General features: G+C 38.9%; 1 protein-coding gene across 5 annotated transcripts; it reads left to right on the top strand.

Moving 5' to 3' along the window:
* The first annotated feature begins 693 nt into the window (after nucleotides 1–693).
* On the top strand, nucleotides 694–19864 carry tcp11l1 (t-complex 11, testis-specific-like 1). 5 transcript variants are annotated; one of them, XM_079684198.1, is made up of 11 exons: nucleotides 698–843; nucleotides 990–1094; nucleotides 1287–1425; nucleotides 4871–5003; nucleotides 5756–5876; nucleotides 6687–6907; nucleotides 8212–8348; nucleotides 13670–13845; nucleotides 13933–14114; nucleotides 15634–15806; nucleotides 17534–19864. In XM_079684198.1, the coding sequence occupies exons 3-11, from the start codon at nucleotides 1290–1292 to the stop codon at nucleotides 17755–17757; spliced, it is 1503 nt and encodes a 500-aa protein (XP_079540324.1). In that variant the 5' UTR covers nucleotides 698–843; nucleotides 990–1094; nucleotides 1287–1289; the 3' UTR covers nucleotides 17758–19864. The 5 variants fall into 5 exon arrangements, with proteins under 5 accessions (XP_079540323.1, XP_079540322.1, XP_079540324.1 ...); XM_079684197.1 differs by having other exon boundaries at nucleotides 694–1094; XM_079684196.1 differs by lacking the exon at nucleotides 990–1094 and having other exon boundaries at nucleotides 694–989.
* Nucleotides 19865–20264: the final 400 nt, after the last annotated feature.

Genomic DNA, 20264 nt, shown 5'->3' on the forward strand with positions numbered 1-20264 from the left:
TTTTTCTGGTGGGTGTATGTCATTTGGTTAAAGTAGCTCACATCGGTAACAGCCAGATTTAACTTTGTGTATTGCACATATCCTTTAATATCAAATTGATTCTTGTAGTAATTACCATTCGGAACTTGTGGCTTCTATGCCATACATGCACTTCAACCATTTAAGTCTACACAGAAATAACTCAATATTTTAGTGGATTTCAAGGACCACCACCACTGTCTGTATTGCATTTTCACAAGTATAACACTTACTGTATTGGCCTTTTCTGTGATGTTCTACCTTCATCTTCTTCATACAGACATAGTAACAGTTGTCAGTGTATTACTGTGGAAACATAGCATTAAGAGTAATGTTTTTTCAACTTTTTTGTTTGTGTTTTTAGCTGGCAAATACATGACATACACGTTTTATAGTCAAAGATAGATGTTTTTCTATTTTCTTATAACTTCTACAGTGCAATAAGGTAAAAATAGGTGTTTTATTGGGGGATTATAATAAAGTATGAATATGTTGTATTTGAAAGAAATGTTGTCAAACATTTCAATTGTCTTCTAGGTCAATACTTTATGAATAAAACATATAATAACACATACATAAATTGTATTATTGAATAATAAAATCCTAACTCAGTGTGTTTATTTGGGTGCGCTAGTGGGCTGGGCTGTTACGTCAAGTTAACCCCGCCCAAAACAGGAAGTGTTGCTCAGTTAGCTTAGCGACGACCCTACGCATGTAAAAAGAGAACAGGGTGCGACTTCTGTACGCTTGAGTTTCTTTGTTTTAAACAAAACGTTCCTTCTGTTGAAGACGGTGTCTGGCAGTGCTGAAGTTGTAAAACCATTGGTCAGTGATAATTTCCCTATTGTCGGCCGGGTTACGAAGGATTAGCTGTGTCATAAGGAGGTTGTGTTGTTGTTGACTAAAGCTAGCGGTACAGAAGTTGAGCTAACACATCTCTTTGCTCTTTCATTTTTCCCGCTGACTACAAGGTTAGTAACGTTACTGCAGAAAGGCACAGTGATGTTATTCTGTTTACCTCTTCCGTATTCACCACCTGAGCGTCGCACTGGCACACTGACTCCCCTGCCTTAAAGGTGATGTCATCATGCATGGATGACAATAAAAACAAACCTGCATATGTAATATAAAATCCCAGCATGTTACAAATGCCGTTCACTGATGTAGCAAGGCTGCATCTCTATACAAATCAAAGTTAATGTGTGTGTGCTGCAATCTCCTTAAATAACTGCAGATTGGATACTTGAACTGCATCTGATTTCTTGCAGAGCATGCAAAAGGAGAATGACCAAGTTGGAGGAGACAAGGAGTCGAAGGAGGAGAGGACGCAGCATGCCACTGAGGGGACAGTGAGCAAGAGGATCCGGGTAAATACTCCGAGCCCACAAAGAGGGAGCACTCCCCAAGGTGAGAAACAGGATGATTTACTGCAGCTACACAGAGAAACAGCCATGAGTCAAAATGGATCATGTATTTCTAATCCAACATCAGTTTTATTGGAGTAGAAACATTCCAAGAGAAAGTGAACTCAGATTAAAAATAACAAGGATGTACATATGTGAGAATATTTGCTCAAATATTATCAGGGCGACGAGCATCCTGGATAAATAATTGATGTTGGACAGCTGTGGCCCAGGAAGCTACTTTTGCAGTTGGTCTTAGTTCTTTTGACATGGATGTTCAGGATAAAGCTTTCCAGTTCTTGACCTCAGTTGACTTCAATCTGCTACCTACCAAATTTTCCGCAGTTATTGAAAAACATCTGGCACTCAACGGGAAATTAAACAACAACCAACATTAATGTTCTCGTAAAAACATACTACCCTCATCAGTGGGCTGATTGCCTTTCTTAGCTGTTAACCCAGCTCCAGCAATATCATCCCCTCAGCTTGACCCACTCTAACCCGACTTAAAATAAGGACAGGTGTGGTTTGGCAATATGTACCAACAAGGCCTTTTTCATTTTTAGGTTTATCTGACATATTCACGGACACTAAATGGCTCATGTAGTTTATACCTCAGTATGTTATTTTCACAGTATTTTCACCGTCTCAGATAAAATGACATTTTATTTTATTTATTTATAGCCTATAGGTTGCAATGATCCTTAAAGGAATAAGAACATACTTATAATTTGTAACCTGATAAAAAGTGTTTATACTTATAATATGTTATATATCTTAAGCATTCTATATTACCGGGTTAGCAAAACTATGAACATGTATACCAATACAATCACATTTGTATCATGTCCAGCAGATAAATTACCCAGCACATAATAGGGATGGGAATTTGAAAGCAAATGCATATTCGAATATTCGACCCCCAAAAAAACAGTTAACCGACTAACCAAAATGTACATATCCTATAAAAAAAATATATATATATTTTAATTTTTAAAAATAAATAAATACATGTTCAAATAAGTATAGAAACCAAGTCAAATTTGTCATATGTATTGAACTGGTGATCACAGTTTGAACAGATGACAGCTATAGGCCTACAGCTTTCATGCTTAAAACATAACTTGGCTTTCTGATGGATTTGGACATAAACGCAAGTGAAGTATAAACGGACGAGAGAGAGAGAGAGATCAGCACCTGCAGCTCTGCCCGCTGTGAGGGACCGGTGAGCGGAGCAACACACACCTTTTGACCTAACACATTTAGCTATGGCACTGTCGTATACATTGAATTATTCCATTTGATCATATGTAATCAACTTAGGCACCCCTCCCAAAAAAAATATTCATAACTCATATTCGAATACCTGAATAATTTCGAATATTAGATTAATCGTTCCCATCCCTAGTACATAGCACATCCTCTTAAAAGTCATTCCCTGACTACTAGGACTCATTTATTCAGACATCAACTTTATAGCCCTGATAAGGGCGATCAATATAAAGGTTTTTCCACAAGTATATTCAGAACTTTGCATTTGGGCAGGGCTCGAGCTTAAGGACGTCCCGTCGTCCCGGGGCCGAAAAAAATAGTGTCAGGGAGGATAAAAAAATATTTTGGGACGAATTTGGGACGAGAGTTAAAATAAAAATACCCTGCTAACTCTACTACAAACGGCGATGAAAATGAAATCGACTGCACGTTGTGTGTAGCACACAATTATTAAACCTCCTTGTCAACATAAACACGCAAAACATTTAGCAACCCGCGAAACACACACACACACACACACTCACACACACACACACACACACAGACAGACAGACAGACAGACAGACAGACAGACACACACACACACACACACATACGCTGTGCCCATGTGCTGTCAGCCAGCCGCACAGCTGGCTCTGCCCGCGAATTCCTGGCCCGCAAATTGGCGGGTCTATCTACAGTAGGCTATGTACTGAGAGTGTATTTCGCGGGTTGAGTGATGTAAAATGACAATGGTATCCCGTGGAGGAATTCTGAAATGTTTTACCGTTACATCACAAAAACGCACAGCAGAACCAGACCCTGGAGCCCCGGCCTCTTTATTTACTTACTCCTCTTCATCCCCTATGGGTAATAAGGCTGAGATGAGAACCCTCCATCGTATTTAGTCCTTAGCAATATGCTGCGCCTCTCCCCATGTAGGGATGGGTACCGAGCCCCGGTATTAAACGGTCCCCGGGCCGGAATTATTAAAGACAGTGGTAACGTTAAGCTCCGACGTTATCTGACTTTTTATCGGTACTGGAGACATTTAAAAAATATGTCATATGTATTATTGCTACATAAACATTATATGGCAGTTTTAGTTTATCCAACTCCGTTTCTAATATGCAATAAGACTACAACATGCGTCTATGATGGATTTTCGAGTTTTCCAATCCAGACGAGATCTCTCTCTCCCGTCTGTGTGCGAGGGGGCGGGGCAGTTTGTAAAGGTCTCCTGACTGTGTTACAGACTGTCCTCCTGGTTAGTGGTTACTCTGGGTTCTGTCTTCAGGACAGAGTGTTGGATTTTTTTTGATAATTGGATGGGACTTGATTTGATTCAATATTAGTAATTTTCTCGTTTGTGTGTTTGTTTAAATATATTTGGCCTTTGTCATGTGATTGACTGATTTACTCAAATAAAAAGGTTGATGAATTATCATCTAATGATTTGTATGATGTTTTATTTATGTTAAAGGTCACTTTGAATGATTTTAACTAATGATAAGTAGTAGAAAAACTAATATTTTAAATTCGGGACGGTCCACATTAATTTTGGGAAGGCTTAGATTGTATTTCGGGACGGTTCCGGGAGGATGGTGAAAAAAGTTAGTCGAGAGCCCTGCATTTGGGACTGTTTAATTATCTCGGTTATAAATTGGATTATCATTGACACCCAGAGATAAAACATTCACCATCTTATGGATGGATACTTTAGCAGCAGCATTTTGACAGTCAATCTACAAGAATTACACAATTACTTAAAAATAGAATAGAATATAAATAAAATATAGATAAACAAATTTACATTTCAAAACATTATCAACATATTCTCAGTAAGAAATAAATGTATTCAGAGTATCTAAACACTATAACATATCCAGAATAAGTAAGAATCCTCTCTAATATACCAATCTACTTAACATATAAACATAGTGTACTATATATACATTAAATACATAAAACATTTGTACAGTAGCTTGCGATTAGGAGTAATATATATCCTGTGAGGTAACGTGTCTGATGTATGTCTGTTTTTACACTATATCTGCTTCAAAATAAGAGTAAATGCACCTTGTTTTCTTATTAGTTCAACTACAGGTTGTTGGCGGTATGACGGTATTATTGTTTTGGGAAATTACCCTCTGATGTTTTATGTTGTTAAATCATTAAAAGATGGATTTCCCTCACAGCCAGCCCCCCCAAGTTTGTGTCTGTGGAGGAGCTGATGCAGACGGCCAAAGGAGTCTCCAACATGGTTCTGGCCCATGAAATAATTTTCAACAGCGATTTCCAAGTCAAACCTACAGCGCCTCCTGAGGGGAGGTGAGAATTGAGTCAAGTAGAGTCACTGATTTGAAAGTCCCTGTTATTGAGTTACTCCTCCCTTGCTTCATAAGCAGGGAAAGTATATTTACTCAAGTGGCACCTCAGTAAAATGTTAAGGGACTTCAGTATGTTCATTTTATGGTACAAAATACTTATAGTACATTTTGGAGGCAAATGGTTAACTATATACTCCACTTCTTTTAAGTTATATGCAGGTTCATATTATTAAAATAAATAAAACAACTAATGACTTAAGATTTTTCCGGTTCCGGCGCCGGGCGAGTGGCAGCCTGTTACAGCAGCTGTAAATTTCCCCTCTGTGGGACTAATAAAGGTATTCTGATTCTGATTCTGAAGATGGACAATAGACTATTATTCATTTAGATAACTTTAAAAAAAAAAGAATTATATATTTTTTAAATAATAATAAAAAAAGTAATTAAAGTGGTCTCCACCTCTTATGAGCATCACATATAAATGATATTCACATTATTGGACCAGTAACTATATTCCAGTAAAACTATATATACTATTCTGAAATCGGCCCAAAAAATGCAAACTTTTTTTAGGGGTATATGGCATGCATGGTCTGTTTGGGATTTCAGCATTTCAGAGACATGTTTTGTATATATCTGAGACCGATCGTATATTATTGAAAAGGAGTATAATACGTGACCTTTAAGTAGAAAATCTGAGTACGTCTTCCACCACTGTTTTGTAGTAACAACCTCTGCTGTGCCCCTGTACAGTTTGGAGCACAAAGTGAAAGAGATAATGCACAAAGCATTCTGGGAGTGTTTGGAAGCTCAGTTGACGGACGAGCCACAGACGTACGGACATTTAATCAAACTGCTGGCGGAGATCAAAGAGGTGAGGCAGATGTTGTTTGTTTTACTCCTGGAAATAAAAACGTCCCTGATGACTCCAAAGCTCTGAAAATATGTGTTCCTATTTTAACTCTTCAGATATGATCCCGCAGCTGTTTATTGAGAAGGGAATGGTTTATAAAAATAACTCATTTTGATTCATTAACTGTTAATGATATTGTTGGTCATTGGTCATTTTATTTATAATTATCATTCGTGATATAATAAATTATTACGGTGTGATACTTTTTTTTTTTTTAAGAGGATCTGTACCAAACAATTATGTTTTGTTAAATCTGAATAATATAGTTTATCAGAATCAGAAACATTTCAATAATACCAGGGGGAAATTGGTTTTCGTGAAAGTTGTTCCAATATAGAATGGGACATGTCTCCATGCTTTAATGTTCCCATACTGCCTGTGCTGCAGCATCTCTTTTCACACTCTGTCTGAAACCAGAGCCCAGTCTGCTCTGATTGGTTAGCTGGCCTGCTCTGTCTAGAGATGTTCCACCCCTTAGCCTGTCACGTACAATGTGTTTGAGCGCTGGCCAATAGAAGGGGTGTTGGTGGTAGAGAAACTCTCTGGAGAGAACTTTGGGATTTTGGCCTTTGTAGAACATTTACATGCACTAAAACCTATATAAGACACTGCAAGTGGCGAGTGAGTGAATATATTTTTGATTCAATACGATTTCCAATGATTGTGCAGCACTACATGCCATACCAATGTAGAATATCTGTCCCTAATACCGATTACTCTGTCTTTTCTTTCCACTGACAACAATCATCATCCAATAACCTCCACATATAGACTTTACTCTCATTTGTGATGCCGTTGAACGTCCGTCTGCGCACCCAGATCGAGGAGGTTTTGGATCTGCCTCTAATCCAGCAGCAGGCTGAGAAAGGAGCGGTGGACATTGGTCAACTGTCCCAGTTCATCGTCATGATGATGGGCTCACAGTGTGCCCCCTGCAGAGATGAGGACATCAGAAAGCTAAAGGAGATCACAGAAATTGTGCCTCTGCTCAAGTAAGCCAAGTATTATTAGTCCTGTATGTTCCAGGGAACAGTTTATTTTAAGATTAGGTGACATTTAATTCCAGTCCATTACAGTGCTGGGCTGTGCTGGGCCAACGTTATCATAGAGGATGATAAGAGGTGAGCTAGCAGGCTCACAAACCCAATGGAGTGGTTCAGGGATGACGTCTTTTTGAGTGTCGACAGGGAGGTTAGCATCGCAAGGGCTCCTACAACAAAAAGCAATGGGATTTTTCCATTGGATTATTTCAGAAAATTATCTCAACATATTTTCAACCACTTTTAATAGTAGTTGAAGAGTAAATGCAATTGCCAGAATGAAAAAGCTAACGTTAGGCAATAAAAACTACATCGCAGTTGCCTGACTTCACGACAACACAATAACAGTGGCTAATGTTTGCTGTTATGATGTTAGCAATTGCCTTTTTTGACACGTAAAACTATTTTCTAACGTATATTATGTCTTAAAGGTCTCCTATCATGCAAAATGCACTTTTTGATGTCTTTTAAATATGTGTCCCCGGTGTGAACTCACAAAGTGTCAGAAAACAAAACATCCTTTATTTTCCTCCGTACCCACATCTCTAAAAACGGGGGTACAACAGAGCTGATCCAGATTTGCATCCGATATGAGTTAATATCGGAAATATGGGCTGGCTTTACACCCCGGGCCCTATCAGAAACGTTGCTATCAGAAACAATGCGCTACTGTTTAAGACGTAATATGGTCTTTGTTTACATTAGCAAGCATCGCTAACACTCAGAGCTTACCTGTACTGGAGAGAGTATGTGTAAAAAAGCAGGAAATAAAAAAAGGAACTCACCTTGTGGTAAACCTGTGAGAGAAAAAGCATTTGAGCTCCATACTGTTTCAGAAATAATCCTTGATGTGGTTTGGAACATGATATGGTGTTTAATCACGGCAGCGTTTAGCGGAGTATCTCGTAGAATTCTGAGCAGGCACAAGCTCCCCCTCTTTTTCTTTTTTTCAAGTTAAACACATCATAGATATGTTTTTGATATAGTGTTATATTCCTGAGACCCATAATATGTGCCATTATATATAAAACATTGACTTGGAGACAAGGGAACTGGATGTGCTAGAATGCTAACTCATTTCCAGATTTAGGACTCATTCCTTAACCAATCTATGCAGACTTTAATGAATAAGAATAACAATATGAACCCCAGCCAAGTTGGACATGGAATTTCAAACCTCTTTGGTATTTCTTTATTTCATAACATACAGTGATCTGTTTTCTGCCTCTGTCTTCCTCTGTCCTCCCCCCTCCTAGGGCAATATTCTCTGTGCTGGACCTGATGAAGGTGGACATGGCCAACTTTGCCCTGACCAGCCTCCGGCCTCATCTGATGCAGCAATCTGTTGAGTACGAGAGGAGCAAGTTCCAGGAGTTTGTGGAGAAACAGCCCAGTAAGGAATCTCTCTTTCATTAGATTAGTCATTTTATTCCAAATATTTAGCTAAAGGATATGTTTTACCATTTAAAACAAACAAACACATTCATAGCCGTGGGAACATGTTTCAAATGGGGGGTGCTGTGGGGATGACAACAGGGCTGGTTCTGACCAATGTGCTGCCCTATAGGCAAGATTTTAGCTGGTAATGAAAAACCTCTACAAAAGACCAATACACTACAAAAAGAGAAATATATTGACATGGTGGACAGCTTATATAACAAGGCTTCACTTTTATTTAGTATTATAACATGTTTTAATTGGGAGGGTGGACTTCACATCCTCTAGGGCAGCGGTGCCCAGTACGTCGACCGCGGTCGACCAATGCTGGTAGATCGCGAGTCATTCATAAATTAAAAAAAATCCAGCTCCGTTAAAATAGACAAAACAGGTTTTGATCCCTCCTCCTTTGGCCTCCCTGCCACTTAATTCAGGAGTTGACTTGATTGACAGAAAAAGCGACCTATTGCTTTCCAGTCTGTTAACACAGAATGCAAAGCGATACAAAATCAGTCAAGTGCCGGGAGAGACAAACAACAAAATGAGTGCGGGAACGAGCAAAAAGCTAAAGACATACCACTTCCACACAGAATGGGAGGGAGAATCTTTTTTTGTGATGTCACATTCAAAGGTTATTTGCCTTATTTGTAAAGCAAGCGTCGCTCTGCCAAAGAAAGGTAACGTGGAGAGGCATTATCGGAGTGTTCACAAGGCATATGACAGCGACTTCCCTCCGAGTAGCGAGTTGAGAAAGAGAAAGGTCATGTATTATTGCTACACAAACATTATCTCTTAGTCTTAGTGTCGCCAACTCGTTTCTAACATGCAAAAAGACAAACAAATGCGTCTATGGTCGGTGTATTTTCTATCTTTCCAATCCAGAAGAGATCTCTCTCTCCCCCGTCTGTTTGCAAGGGGGCGGGGCAGTTTACACACACGCATCTGCTACATGCAGCAACACACGGAGGAGATGGTGGAGAGAAGCGCTCCAAGGTGTGGTTACATGTTACCCGTCTTGAGGTGGACAATGCTCGTCACCAAAAGTGTTTAGCATGTAAGGGCGGTAACACGAGCAATTTGTCTAAACATTTAGCAAAAGTGCACCACATTCGGACGGAGGAATGCACCGGGTTCGACTGTCTTTCGAGTAGCTCTGTAGCCCCATCCACGAGTAACGTTTCCACGTCAGGTGTTATGTATGCTAGCAGCAACACACGGAGTTAACTACATTATACAAACATGGGTTAATGATTAGAGGTAACTGAGTTATTTATTTTGTTAAAGTTTCAGCTATTCTGTTTCCAGTTCTGTCATCAGATTATTTAATAAGATTTGTTAAAACATTGTTGTTTCTTTTGATGTGAAATATTATTTATTTAATTCAAATAAAAAGCAATGTTAATTTTGTTCACAATTTGTTAAGTTAATTTAATAATATATGTATTTTTGAATCAAGTATTCATCTTTATTGTCTTCATTGTTAGTTTCCACATGCCTAAAACAACCTCAAACTAAATCTAAAAGTTGATGGCTAAATAAGAGCGTTTGAGAAATTGTGCAAGGCACACAGTAGTAGTCCGAATAGTCGATTAATCGTTTCATTAATCTATAGATTAATCGATAATCAAATTAGTCGTTTGTTGCAGCCCTATTGTAGTTATCCCATGTAAAAATAAAACGTGTTATTCAGCAACCCTTGCAATTTGGGTTTTTATTTTTGGTTGGTAGACCTCGGTTAGCTGGTCATTTCAAAAGTAGCTCACCAGCCAAAAAAGTGTGGGCACCCCTGCTCTAGGGGGTCCGGGGGTACCCTCCCGGGAAGATTTTTTTAGCATTTTAAAGTAAAATGCTTCAATTTGGTGCACTTTGAGCTCCCAATTAGAGACTGATCTAGGGGGTACAACTCTAAACACCCATATGAAAAAGATCGGTTTGCATTTTATTAATCAAATAAGTAGGTATGTGAAAATTTCCAATAACCTACCATAGCCAATAACAAATACATGTAACTTATTTTATTTGTGTTGTTCACTCATATCTTATTTTACCAGTTAACATTTATTTATTTATGTATATTTTTAAATCTCTCCAGTTTTAAACAATATTTTTGGTTTACTGTCCTATAGTATACATTGGAATGATTTCAAACCTGTTTTTATTTATCCTAATAATTATAAAGGTGTGCCTTGGAAATATTTGTTTACATAAATTGTGATCAAAACATTTGAGACCCACTGAGATAACTTAGACTAAAGTGAACTATCTAAACCCTCAGAGTCCTTTACTGTGCCTCACTGAGCCTCTCAGTCTGACAGGACAGAACTCTCCCTCCACATTATTGTAGAAACGGCTTCTTATATCCGTTAGCGCAGCAGAAGCTAACAACAATCCCCGCCGGTACCGCGGTATCCCCTCTCTCTTTCTCTCTCACTTTGGCTGCGGGCGCCTGATAAGCCAACATCCTCCACTTTCATCACTTACAGTGCCCATCGTACAGGGCAAATGGAAAATGTAACCGGGGTGAAAAGGGTGTTATCTTTACTTCATTATGAATGTTGTTACATCAAAGCTGAAAATTCGTTTTTTTTGTATTGTGGAAGTGCCGAACCCCTGTCCTCCACCAGGGGGTGCTGCAATACCCTCAGCACCCCTACTTCCCACGGCCCTGAACACATTTCGTCTGCAATCATTTCATCAATCATACATTGTGTTATGCTCTCAAAGAGAGGTAGCAACCGTCCTGTAGTTCCATAACTTACATTTATACAACCACAATAACAAAAAAATCGATTTTGCGTCTATAGTGATGGAGTTATAAAATATGACATAAGACATCCAATCTCAATTGAAAACTTGAAAAATTATATATAGATGTTTGGAACAGAACTACACATTTTTGTGTTGCGATGCTTGTTTAGCGTAAAAAAGTACAGAATTAACGTATTTATTTATATTTGAACCTAAGGAAAGACACACAGCAAGTGAAATATCTTTAGTTCATGTGGTGTCCCCTAAAGCTTGATGACTTAATGACTGGAAGTCTTATAAAGGAATCTGGAAACAATTAGATTGAGTTAAAGGTGGGGTAGGTAATTTTGGAGAAACCAGCTTGAGTGCGCTAGAATTTGAAAATACACAGCCGGGAAAAATCTGCCACTTCCTTACAGAGCCCCTCCTCCAACACACAATTTTTTAATGTATTTATTCTCAAAGCATTTAATATATTCATTGCTATCGGGATGTTAAGAGCATTCCATGGAATATGACAAAAAGTGTTTCAGAAATAAATTATATACCCCACCGTTAACTTTAATGCTTAAAATGCCCAAAAACTTCACAACATCTTTTATACTCAAAGAGCATTCCAAGATAATAAATCATATCTCATTTGATGCTATGTTTGTCTTGTTGACATGTGCTACAGCTCGTCTGCTTTGACACAGGTCATATAATATTTGCATAATGCTTATTCTTCCAAATATTAGTACATAGCATGCGGGCTCAGAAATGTGTGATCTCGATTGTAAGGGCGGCAGTGGTTCAGTCTGTATGGGATTGGACTTTGGTCCGAAGGGTCCAACCCAGTTCACCTCCTGGGCCACTGCCGAAGTGCCCTTGAGCAAGGCACCTAACCCCCAACTGCTCACTGGCGCCGGCAGGGCCGGCCCTCGGCATAGGCAGTATAGGCGAATGCTAAGGGCGCATCAACCCATAGGGGGCGCCGAAAATTGGTAAGAAAAAAAAAGGAGTTCGACATTTTAAAAATATATATTTTTTAATTTCTTAACACAATTTTCCGATTTTGGATCAACAAAGTACATCTTATTATCTTATACTAACAGAACTACGCATATATTGCATACAGCGCCCATAAATTATGGCACACACCCCCCCCCCCCAAAAAAAATCAAATTGAACTGCCCCAGCCCCCGTAAAAACCAGAGGTTTATGTGAAATTGTTCTTTTTTTGAAATAATGGTTTTAGTGTGCAATTATAGGTTTTAATTTTGTATTCGTTTTAATTAAAAATAAATCAAACTCCCAAAAAACATATACAGCTTCTGTGTGCTTTTATCAACATTAGAATTTACTGTGTAAGCGTCCGCGGGGGGGAGAGCTTTAGAGAGCTCTCTCCTGAAAGACTGAGCGGCTCTGATAACCTCAGCTCAGTGAGGTAAAGGCACACCTTTATATGATCATTATAGCTATAAAAAAATAAGAGAATAGACGAAAAACAGGTATAAAATACTATATGAATGTCTATGAAAAGTTGTTATTAATAAACAAGAATACAGTTTGAAAGGGGAGTGATTTGTAAAATATCCATAAAGAAAAAGAAAATCTGCTTGCAGTTCTGTTTCATATGGGTGTTGAGAGATGTATCCATAGATCTCCTGATGTTACTCTCAAAGTGCACCAGATTGATGCTTTTAACTTCAATATTAAAAAAAAAAGTCTTCCCGGGGGTGCATGCCCCCGGACCCCCCTAGAGGAGTTGAGGTCCCCCTCTCACTTAAATCATGTTCAAATGGATTGGATACTAAATAGAGTTGCACACATCTTGTGTCCATATCTTTCTGTTTTCTCATGCCACAACCGTGCATGTGCGAGTCATAGTGAGTGTCTGTATTTGGGGGGGGGGGGGGGGGGGGCGCCAGCTAAAATCTTGCCTAGGGCAGCAAATTGGTCAGGGCCGGCCCTGCGCGCCATCTAGACTGGCTGCCTCCGCTCTGACCTCTCAACTGCATGTGCATGTGTGCATATAACTGTGTGTTTATTTGTATATCTATGTGCATGTTGTAAAAAGTGTGTACTGTAAAGGGCGACTGTGGCTGTGAGGGAGTGTGGTCGTCTTTCAACCAGAAGGTTGTGGGTTCGATCCCAGCCCATGCAGTCAACATGTCGATGTATCCTTGGGCAAGATACTTAACCCTGAGTTGCTCCCGATGGCATGGCCAACGGTGTGTGAATGTGTGCGAATGTTAGGTCCTAGAGTAAGGTACACTGCTCTGTATGAATGGGTGTGAATGGGTGAATGACATGTAGTATGTAAAGCGCTTTGAGGGGTCTTAAAGACTGGATAAAGCGCTATATAAGTACAGTCCATTTACCATTTACTGTATGTACCTGTATTAAAAAAACACATGTGCGTGTATGACAGAATGGAAACAGAATTTTCTTCTTCTTCTTCTTGGGTGGATATTGCATATATTTGTGTGGGAAAACAGGGATCGGCTGTATCTAGTAAAGCTAAAACTGAAATGCTCTGTTCTTTAGATGCCTTAGACTTCACTGAGAAGTGGCTTGAGGACACAGTGAGAAGCCTGAGAGAAACGGACGGTTCTACTGCTGCCTCCTCTGACCCCCCCGCCCCCCTCTCTGCTGTTAATGTTCATAATAAAGCCTATATACGCCTGCTGAAGTGGGACCATGCCTCAGACCCCTTCCCAGAGGTGAGCATGAAGTCTGTCATGTCTCCCTCCTGGTTGTATAGATGTTTGATACATGAACCCGTGTTCCTGTTGTTCTCCTCCCCACAGACAATTTTGATGGATCAGGTCCGGTTCCAGGAGATGTATCAGGAGGCAGAGCGGCTAGTTCTGCTCTCCTCTGTGCTCCTCATCATCTACACCACCACCGGAGAGGCTATCTCAGGCCTGCCAGGGCTGATGGACACTCTCAAAAACACTGTCAGTGCCCTGCTGGCCGACATGAACACACCGTGAGTTAAATGTCACGCATAAATGCAATAAAACTAAGTTGAACAACTTTGTTGGTGAGTGTCAGGCAAAATGATCTTATGATAAGTTAAGACAATATTTAGATTATTTACAAATTGGATTGCATGAAATAACATATTAATATTCACCAAACAGTTTCCCTCTATCCTACCAATGTTTTTCGCCTATTGAATCGGCTTTTATCGAACTTGCTACTAGTCAACGATAAACAAAGTATGTTCAACGTGAACATACTTTGATAAGAATTATAATTGAGCTAAAGCTAAATAGTCCGATGGCTATCCAAAAGCAGTTAGTAAACTGCTTAAATATCAGATACTGCTAAAACTGCTAATGTTTTTAACTGATGTCTGACTAAAATGTGCCGTCCCAGCAAGTAAAACCAAACGGATGAAGTTACAGCTACCAAGTTGTTGTTCTCACCTGCTGCAGAATAAATGCAGCTCTAAATAAATATCTGTGATAATCAAGCCCAACATTTCCACACAATGCTAATCAATCCCATCTCCAGCAGGGCAAACTCTGTAACTCTGTGCTAGCTTACAGTGATGCATTCAACTTCAACTAGCCCAAGCTAAAAGGAGGCAGGATGGGGGGGAGAGACATTAGTGGAGTAGCGGCAGCTAGGGACATGGCTGAAGCTTTGCGTAAAATTCAAAAAAAGCGCCCGTTTTGTAGTTTCTAGAGTTGATGCCCAATATATAAAAAATAAACTGCAAACTAAACTACATTTTACAACCGAAACCTCTTGTATTGCACATGCGTTGATAACTACAACCATCTACCTATTTCTATATATCTATTTATGGCAACAAGAAAAGAGGATTTTGGGATGCATAAAAAACAAAACACATCTTTGTTCTCTCCCTGAGCTCCATTTCCTTCCACCTATAATGACCTCCACCAAGTATACAAAATAATATTGCATGATATAGCTAAACAAAAAATAATATTATGTTTCAAAACTAAAAACCTACCTTTTTATATTATGGCCACTGATATAGTTTACTTTTCTGATTTAAACACTTGGTGTTAGACTTGTGTTTTGTTTAGGTACACATCTCTCTATCTCTCTCTCTCTCCATCTATCTATAACTATCTATCTCTATCTATAATTATCTATCTCTCTATTTATAACTATCTATCTATCCCTCTCTCTATCCATCTATCTATCTCTCTCTCAATCTATCTCTCTATCTATAAGGAACCGCAGTAGACAAAAGGCGTTGCTATAGCAACACGTCATGTTTACGCTGCATTTTCTATAAGGTAAATATTACCCGCTAGCGGATATGGGTGTAAATGGAAAAATGTTGGGCAGTTTTTTCATTCTGACTTCATATTGACAATTTTTAACAACAGAGGGTGCTACATAACACACTTTCAGGAAAAGTCACAGACTGGAAGACTTGAATATTTTATTGAAAAAAAGTTACATACAATCAAAAACCAGCTGCGGGTAAAATTGACCTAAAATTGCCCCCCCCCCCCCCCCCCAAGGTCTTTCAATGCAGAGGAGGCGTTGGCGACCATCGGGGAGAAAATGTGCGTGGAGCTGAGTAAGTGTCTGAGTCAGCACGGCTACTCTCCATACGCTCCTGACCGGAAGAGCATTCTGAAGGGACAGATCTCTGCCACAATCCTGCCCGGCAACACCATCCGCAAGCTCATGGGTAAGAGCAGGGACTCACGGGTTTAATTGGGATTTGTTATGTTTATCTGTATCAAATATAACAATTAACATCAAAAAGTAGACAATAACACAAAGTAATATGAAATAGTTGCCTTCAAGTCGAATAAATGTACATCTTAAAATATCATCCTAACTTTTCAATGACTTTTCAAAGTGCCAGTTTAAATGATAATATCCTCGCAATCTTAGTTAAATAACACCTACAGTAAATGTTTATACACTGAATACATATTCTGCACTGTTACAGCCAAAATAATAATGACGATTATTTTGATCAATACTGAGATTCCATTATTAATCATCGATCAATGAGTTAAACAAATAACCAAACAGTCAATGTATACGTATTCCCAAGAGGAAGATAGAATACATACAGTATATCTACAGATTATACAATATAAATACACAAGGTAAAAACATACTAGTTAATTTGTTAGTTTTAATACAAATTAAAACCTCAAGATATACAGAATAAATGCTACCACTTTACAATTAGACTACCCTTATAAAGGATTCATAAAGGGTTTAAGGTTAACCCTAACCCTTAAACACTTTATTAATCATTAAGAACCATTTATAAACCAGTTCTAACGTAGTTATCATACATCAACACAGGCTCACTATTTGGCAAGAGGACTAAGCCTTATATTGGCTACTTAGCTAGAATCAACTCAGTGAGCAACAGATACCAAGGAAGCTGATGAAGAAGGAGACAAAGTAAGCTAAGTAGCCAATATAACGCAGCGTCCACACGGCGGCGTGCGTTGAAGCTTGCCGGCGGGCGTGTCTGAAACTCGACCAACAACCAATCACATGAATCTCCCGCCCCGGACAGACAAGCACTCGGTTTGATTGGCTAGAGCTTGTACTGGCATATGTTTTGATTGGCTGACGCTACCGCCGAAGCTTCAAAAGTAGAAAATTGCTCAACTTTTGCAGCGAGCAATGCGTAGCGACGCTCCCACAATGCATTTCGGCAAAATGTGGCGTCACCCCATTAAAAGTGAACGGGCAGAAGCGTTGAAGCTTCAACGCACGCCGCCGTGTGGACGTGACGTAAGGCTTAGCAGTACAGATACATGTGGGCTCACTATTTGGCAAGCAACCGGTCACAGTTGCCCTGTTTATCTCATGTCTTATAAAAGCTTATTCATGATTTATAAAGTATTCACAACCTAATTAATTAATTAATTACAAACTATTCGTAAACAATTTATTGTTCAACGATGTATATTTTGCACATTCCTGTTAAATTGCTACTTCTTTTATGCTCAGCTCAGCCACTTGTATTGTATTTCTTTTTTTGTATATTTATATTTCTTCTTCACCTTGTCTTTTTACAAATAGCTTTTAAAGCTTTTTAAGCTATATTTTTGTGAATTTTTTACTTAATTCCTCTAATTGTGTTTAGGTATGCATCATATACATAGCACATTTATGTGCAAACCTACATGGCAGTAAAGATGATTCTGACATGACATTTGGTGTATTTGAAGGATCAAAACCCAGCATCAAGCATGAACCCACAAAGCATGGTGAACGAGAGGGGCTCTGTTTCAAGGGCTCCTTTTGCCAAGACCGCCATAGATAAAGAATGCGTCTTTTTTTCTTCATTTGAACACTTACAAAAGAAAATACATGGTGTGGGTGCGGGGGTTACAATGTACATGTTGGTGACAGATCCCCTCTCCTCTCTGTTCTCCTCAGAGTCTCGTGTTCAGAACTATCTCCTGGCTTCCCTGGACTCCAATCAACATAACGCCCCCCCTCCTCTCCCAGGAGGCCTTGCTCCGGTCAGCAAGGAGGTGAAGGAGCTCGCTGTGCGCTTTAGTCGCCTCGTCAATTTCAACAAGCTGGTCTTCTCCCCATTCTACCAAAAGATTTTCAGTAAAGTCCTCACGTCAGAGGAGAGTCCCGGCGCAGAGACGTAGGGTGGAAGTGGAAAGCACCGTGTAGTTTTTCACTTTCCCCTCCCTAGTTAAAGATTTAGATTAACAAGCTGAGGAGGCTAATCTGCGTTCAGTCGGTAAAGACAGCTCCCCCACACCTTAAGACAACATGTAAAATGCTGACTACCATCTCTGTTGAATTAACTCAGTGTCGCTTATTTGATCAAATATCAGGCCTTGTAACAATCTTGCATTAAGTTCAGTATTATCAAAATGTGTTATCCAAGCTAATACAAAACCTATGTTTTAGAATAAAAACTAAAACAATACTTAGTGTTAAAGTGTGCCGTCTCAGAGCAGGATCCTTATTGGCCAACAGTTCTCGGAGTGAAGCACACTATAGTTCTGCGTTAAGGCCTAGAAATATTCTATTAATGTTCTTCGCATATACCAATGTCCTTATTTCTTTATTGGAGCTCTAGAGATGTCTCAACCTGTCAGGAGTTTAAAGGAAATGTGGTTCAGGCAGAGGCGTGCAGGCACATTCCATGAAAGGAGAGAAGCCTTGATGAAAATGATACGATTTTAAAGAGGTCCTATTATGCTTTTTGGGGTCTCCCTGTACCTTTATTGTGTTGTATAGGTTTTTGTGTGGATGTAAATGGTTTGCTAAAAGGAGTCTCTCCCACACACTCCCCCCCCCCCCCCCCTGCCTGAATCTAAATAACAAGTTGTTGTTTAACTTGAGGGAGTATTTCTAAACGTGGGAGCATTGACTTTTTGGTGTCTCTTCTGGTTGCTAGAAAACTCACTGTGTGAGTCATCATCTAATTAGCAAGTAAGGGAATCATTATATATCCCAAAAATATTGAACTGTTCCTTATAAGATACCATTTTGACTGAACTGAATTTTTTTTTTTTTTATTTATTTAGATTTGAGAAGGGCATTTTTATTTGACTGTATTTTTGTACATCTCCAAAAGAATGTTCACATTTATGTTAGGGTACACATGTTTTAAAAGGATGAATTTGTAAGGGGAACAGCATTGAATCTAAAACAGAACTTTTGTGCGCATCTCATGACAACTCATAACAGGTAATACTATTCTGGAGCTCTCCTACAGTAAATACTGGCAGGGATAGGAGTCATTTCCTGCTTTAAGAATGTTCATAAAGCGTTCTTACTCTGAAGACAGTAGCGGCAAATATGCATCATTTATACATGTTTGTCTGGGACTGGTACACTCAGACATTCATAAATACTGTACAAACCATAGCCAAGTATTCAGTCAGTTTTCAAACTTCTGACACATTGGACTGATGAAACACACACACACAGGTGACTGCATGCTGTCTTTCACATTGCAATTGAAGGGAAATAGAGAGGATACATACACTACTACACCTTTTCGTTAGTCATTTGTTTTTGGGCTAATCAGAGTAAATAAACAAATATTTCAGTTTCTTGCAGTATAATAGACGCTCAGAGGAAGCATCTTTTCCGAGTCTGTTGGGAGTCTTTACCAGCCAAAATAAAAACGTAAAGACTTTTATCAACCCTTTGTGTATATGAAATGGTCCGAAAATGCAGCCTGCTTACAGATCTGAAGGCTCATACTGGCTCATCAGGAACCACATCTAAAATGCCTCACAGGACTGGAGCATGAAGTATCAAAATGTGACCAAAATAACACGATCCACTCTTAAAATGAAAAGGCAACAAAAGGGGTCCTCAGAATCTGTAAAAAAAAAAACGTCCTACATATAGTGTTTTGTTTTTTTTTATCAAAAAGACTTCTATCTACTGTATGTGCACAATGTCTGTCCTACAAATGTTAATTAAAAGTATAATGACTAGGATAAATTGATAAGGACTCAAGGGAAACCAGACTCTTAAACTGTCTTTATTATTTTCACTAATTTAAACTATTTATGAGATGTTTTTACTTTTGAAAAACACTTAGCTTTCCATAATGTTTAGTCCCTCCACCTTCTTACAGAATAATGACAGTGTTATCTTCCCTCCTCCAGGCAGAATGACGTTGCCTATTCCCCAAATAATTACAACATTTACTGCTCACTGCAATTACACTGATACTTGTCTCTCAATATTCATCCAACATGCAAATAAAGCATTGTTTATCCCACACAGATGACTCATTGCTTTTCTCCTTCTGCTTGTCTTTGGTGTATATTTGTTCCTGGCTTGTATTAGAGCAGAATCGAACTACCCTATGGACTGAATGGCACCATGAAACACTCCTTTTTTGAAAATAAGTGAACAGATAATATAACACTAATTACTTTTTAAGTTTGTATGATGAAGCCACTTCACATTGTTATATAGCTTTTTGGCTGAAAATCATTTGAATATAATGTGGTAATAACAAAAAAAAAATCATTATTTTTCCTGTTTATCCTGTTTTCATGTAGTTTACATATAAGACACTAGGTGGAGCCAGAACTCGAATTTAAGCTAATATGACATGTTTTGTTATTATTTTAGATTCTAGTGTTTTCTAATAACTACAAGCAGAGTAAACAATACT

The sequence above is a fragment of the Notothenia rossii genome, assembly GCF_949606895.1.
Source record: "Notothenia rossii genome assembly, chromosome: 5".
Taxonomy (NCBI): Eukaryota; Metazoa; Chordata; class Actinopteri; order Perciformes; family Nototheniidae; genus Notothenia; species Notothenia rossii.

What these genes read in the sequence shown, in the direction of transcription:
- tcp11l1 (XM_079684197.1), top strand. Translation starts at nt 1,290, where the DNA reads ATGCAAAAGGAGAATGACCAAGTTGGAGGAGACAAGGAGTCGAAGGAG. An exon ending in ACAGCGCCTCCTGAGGGGAG is followed by an intron (nt 5,004 to 5,755) that starts GTGAGAATTGAG and finishes GCCCCTGTACAG; the next exon opens with TTTGGAGCACAAAGTGAAAG. An exon ending in GTTTGTGGAGAAACAGCCCA is followed by an intron (nt 8,349 to 13,669) that starts GTAAGGAATCTC and finishes TCTGTTCTTTAG; the next exon opens with ATGCCTTAGACTTCACTGAG.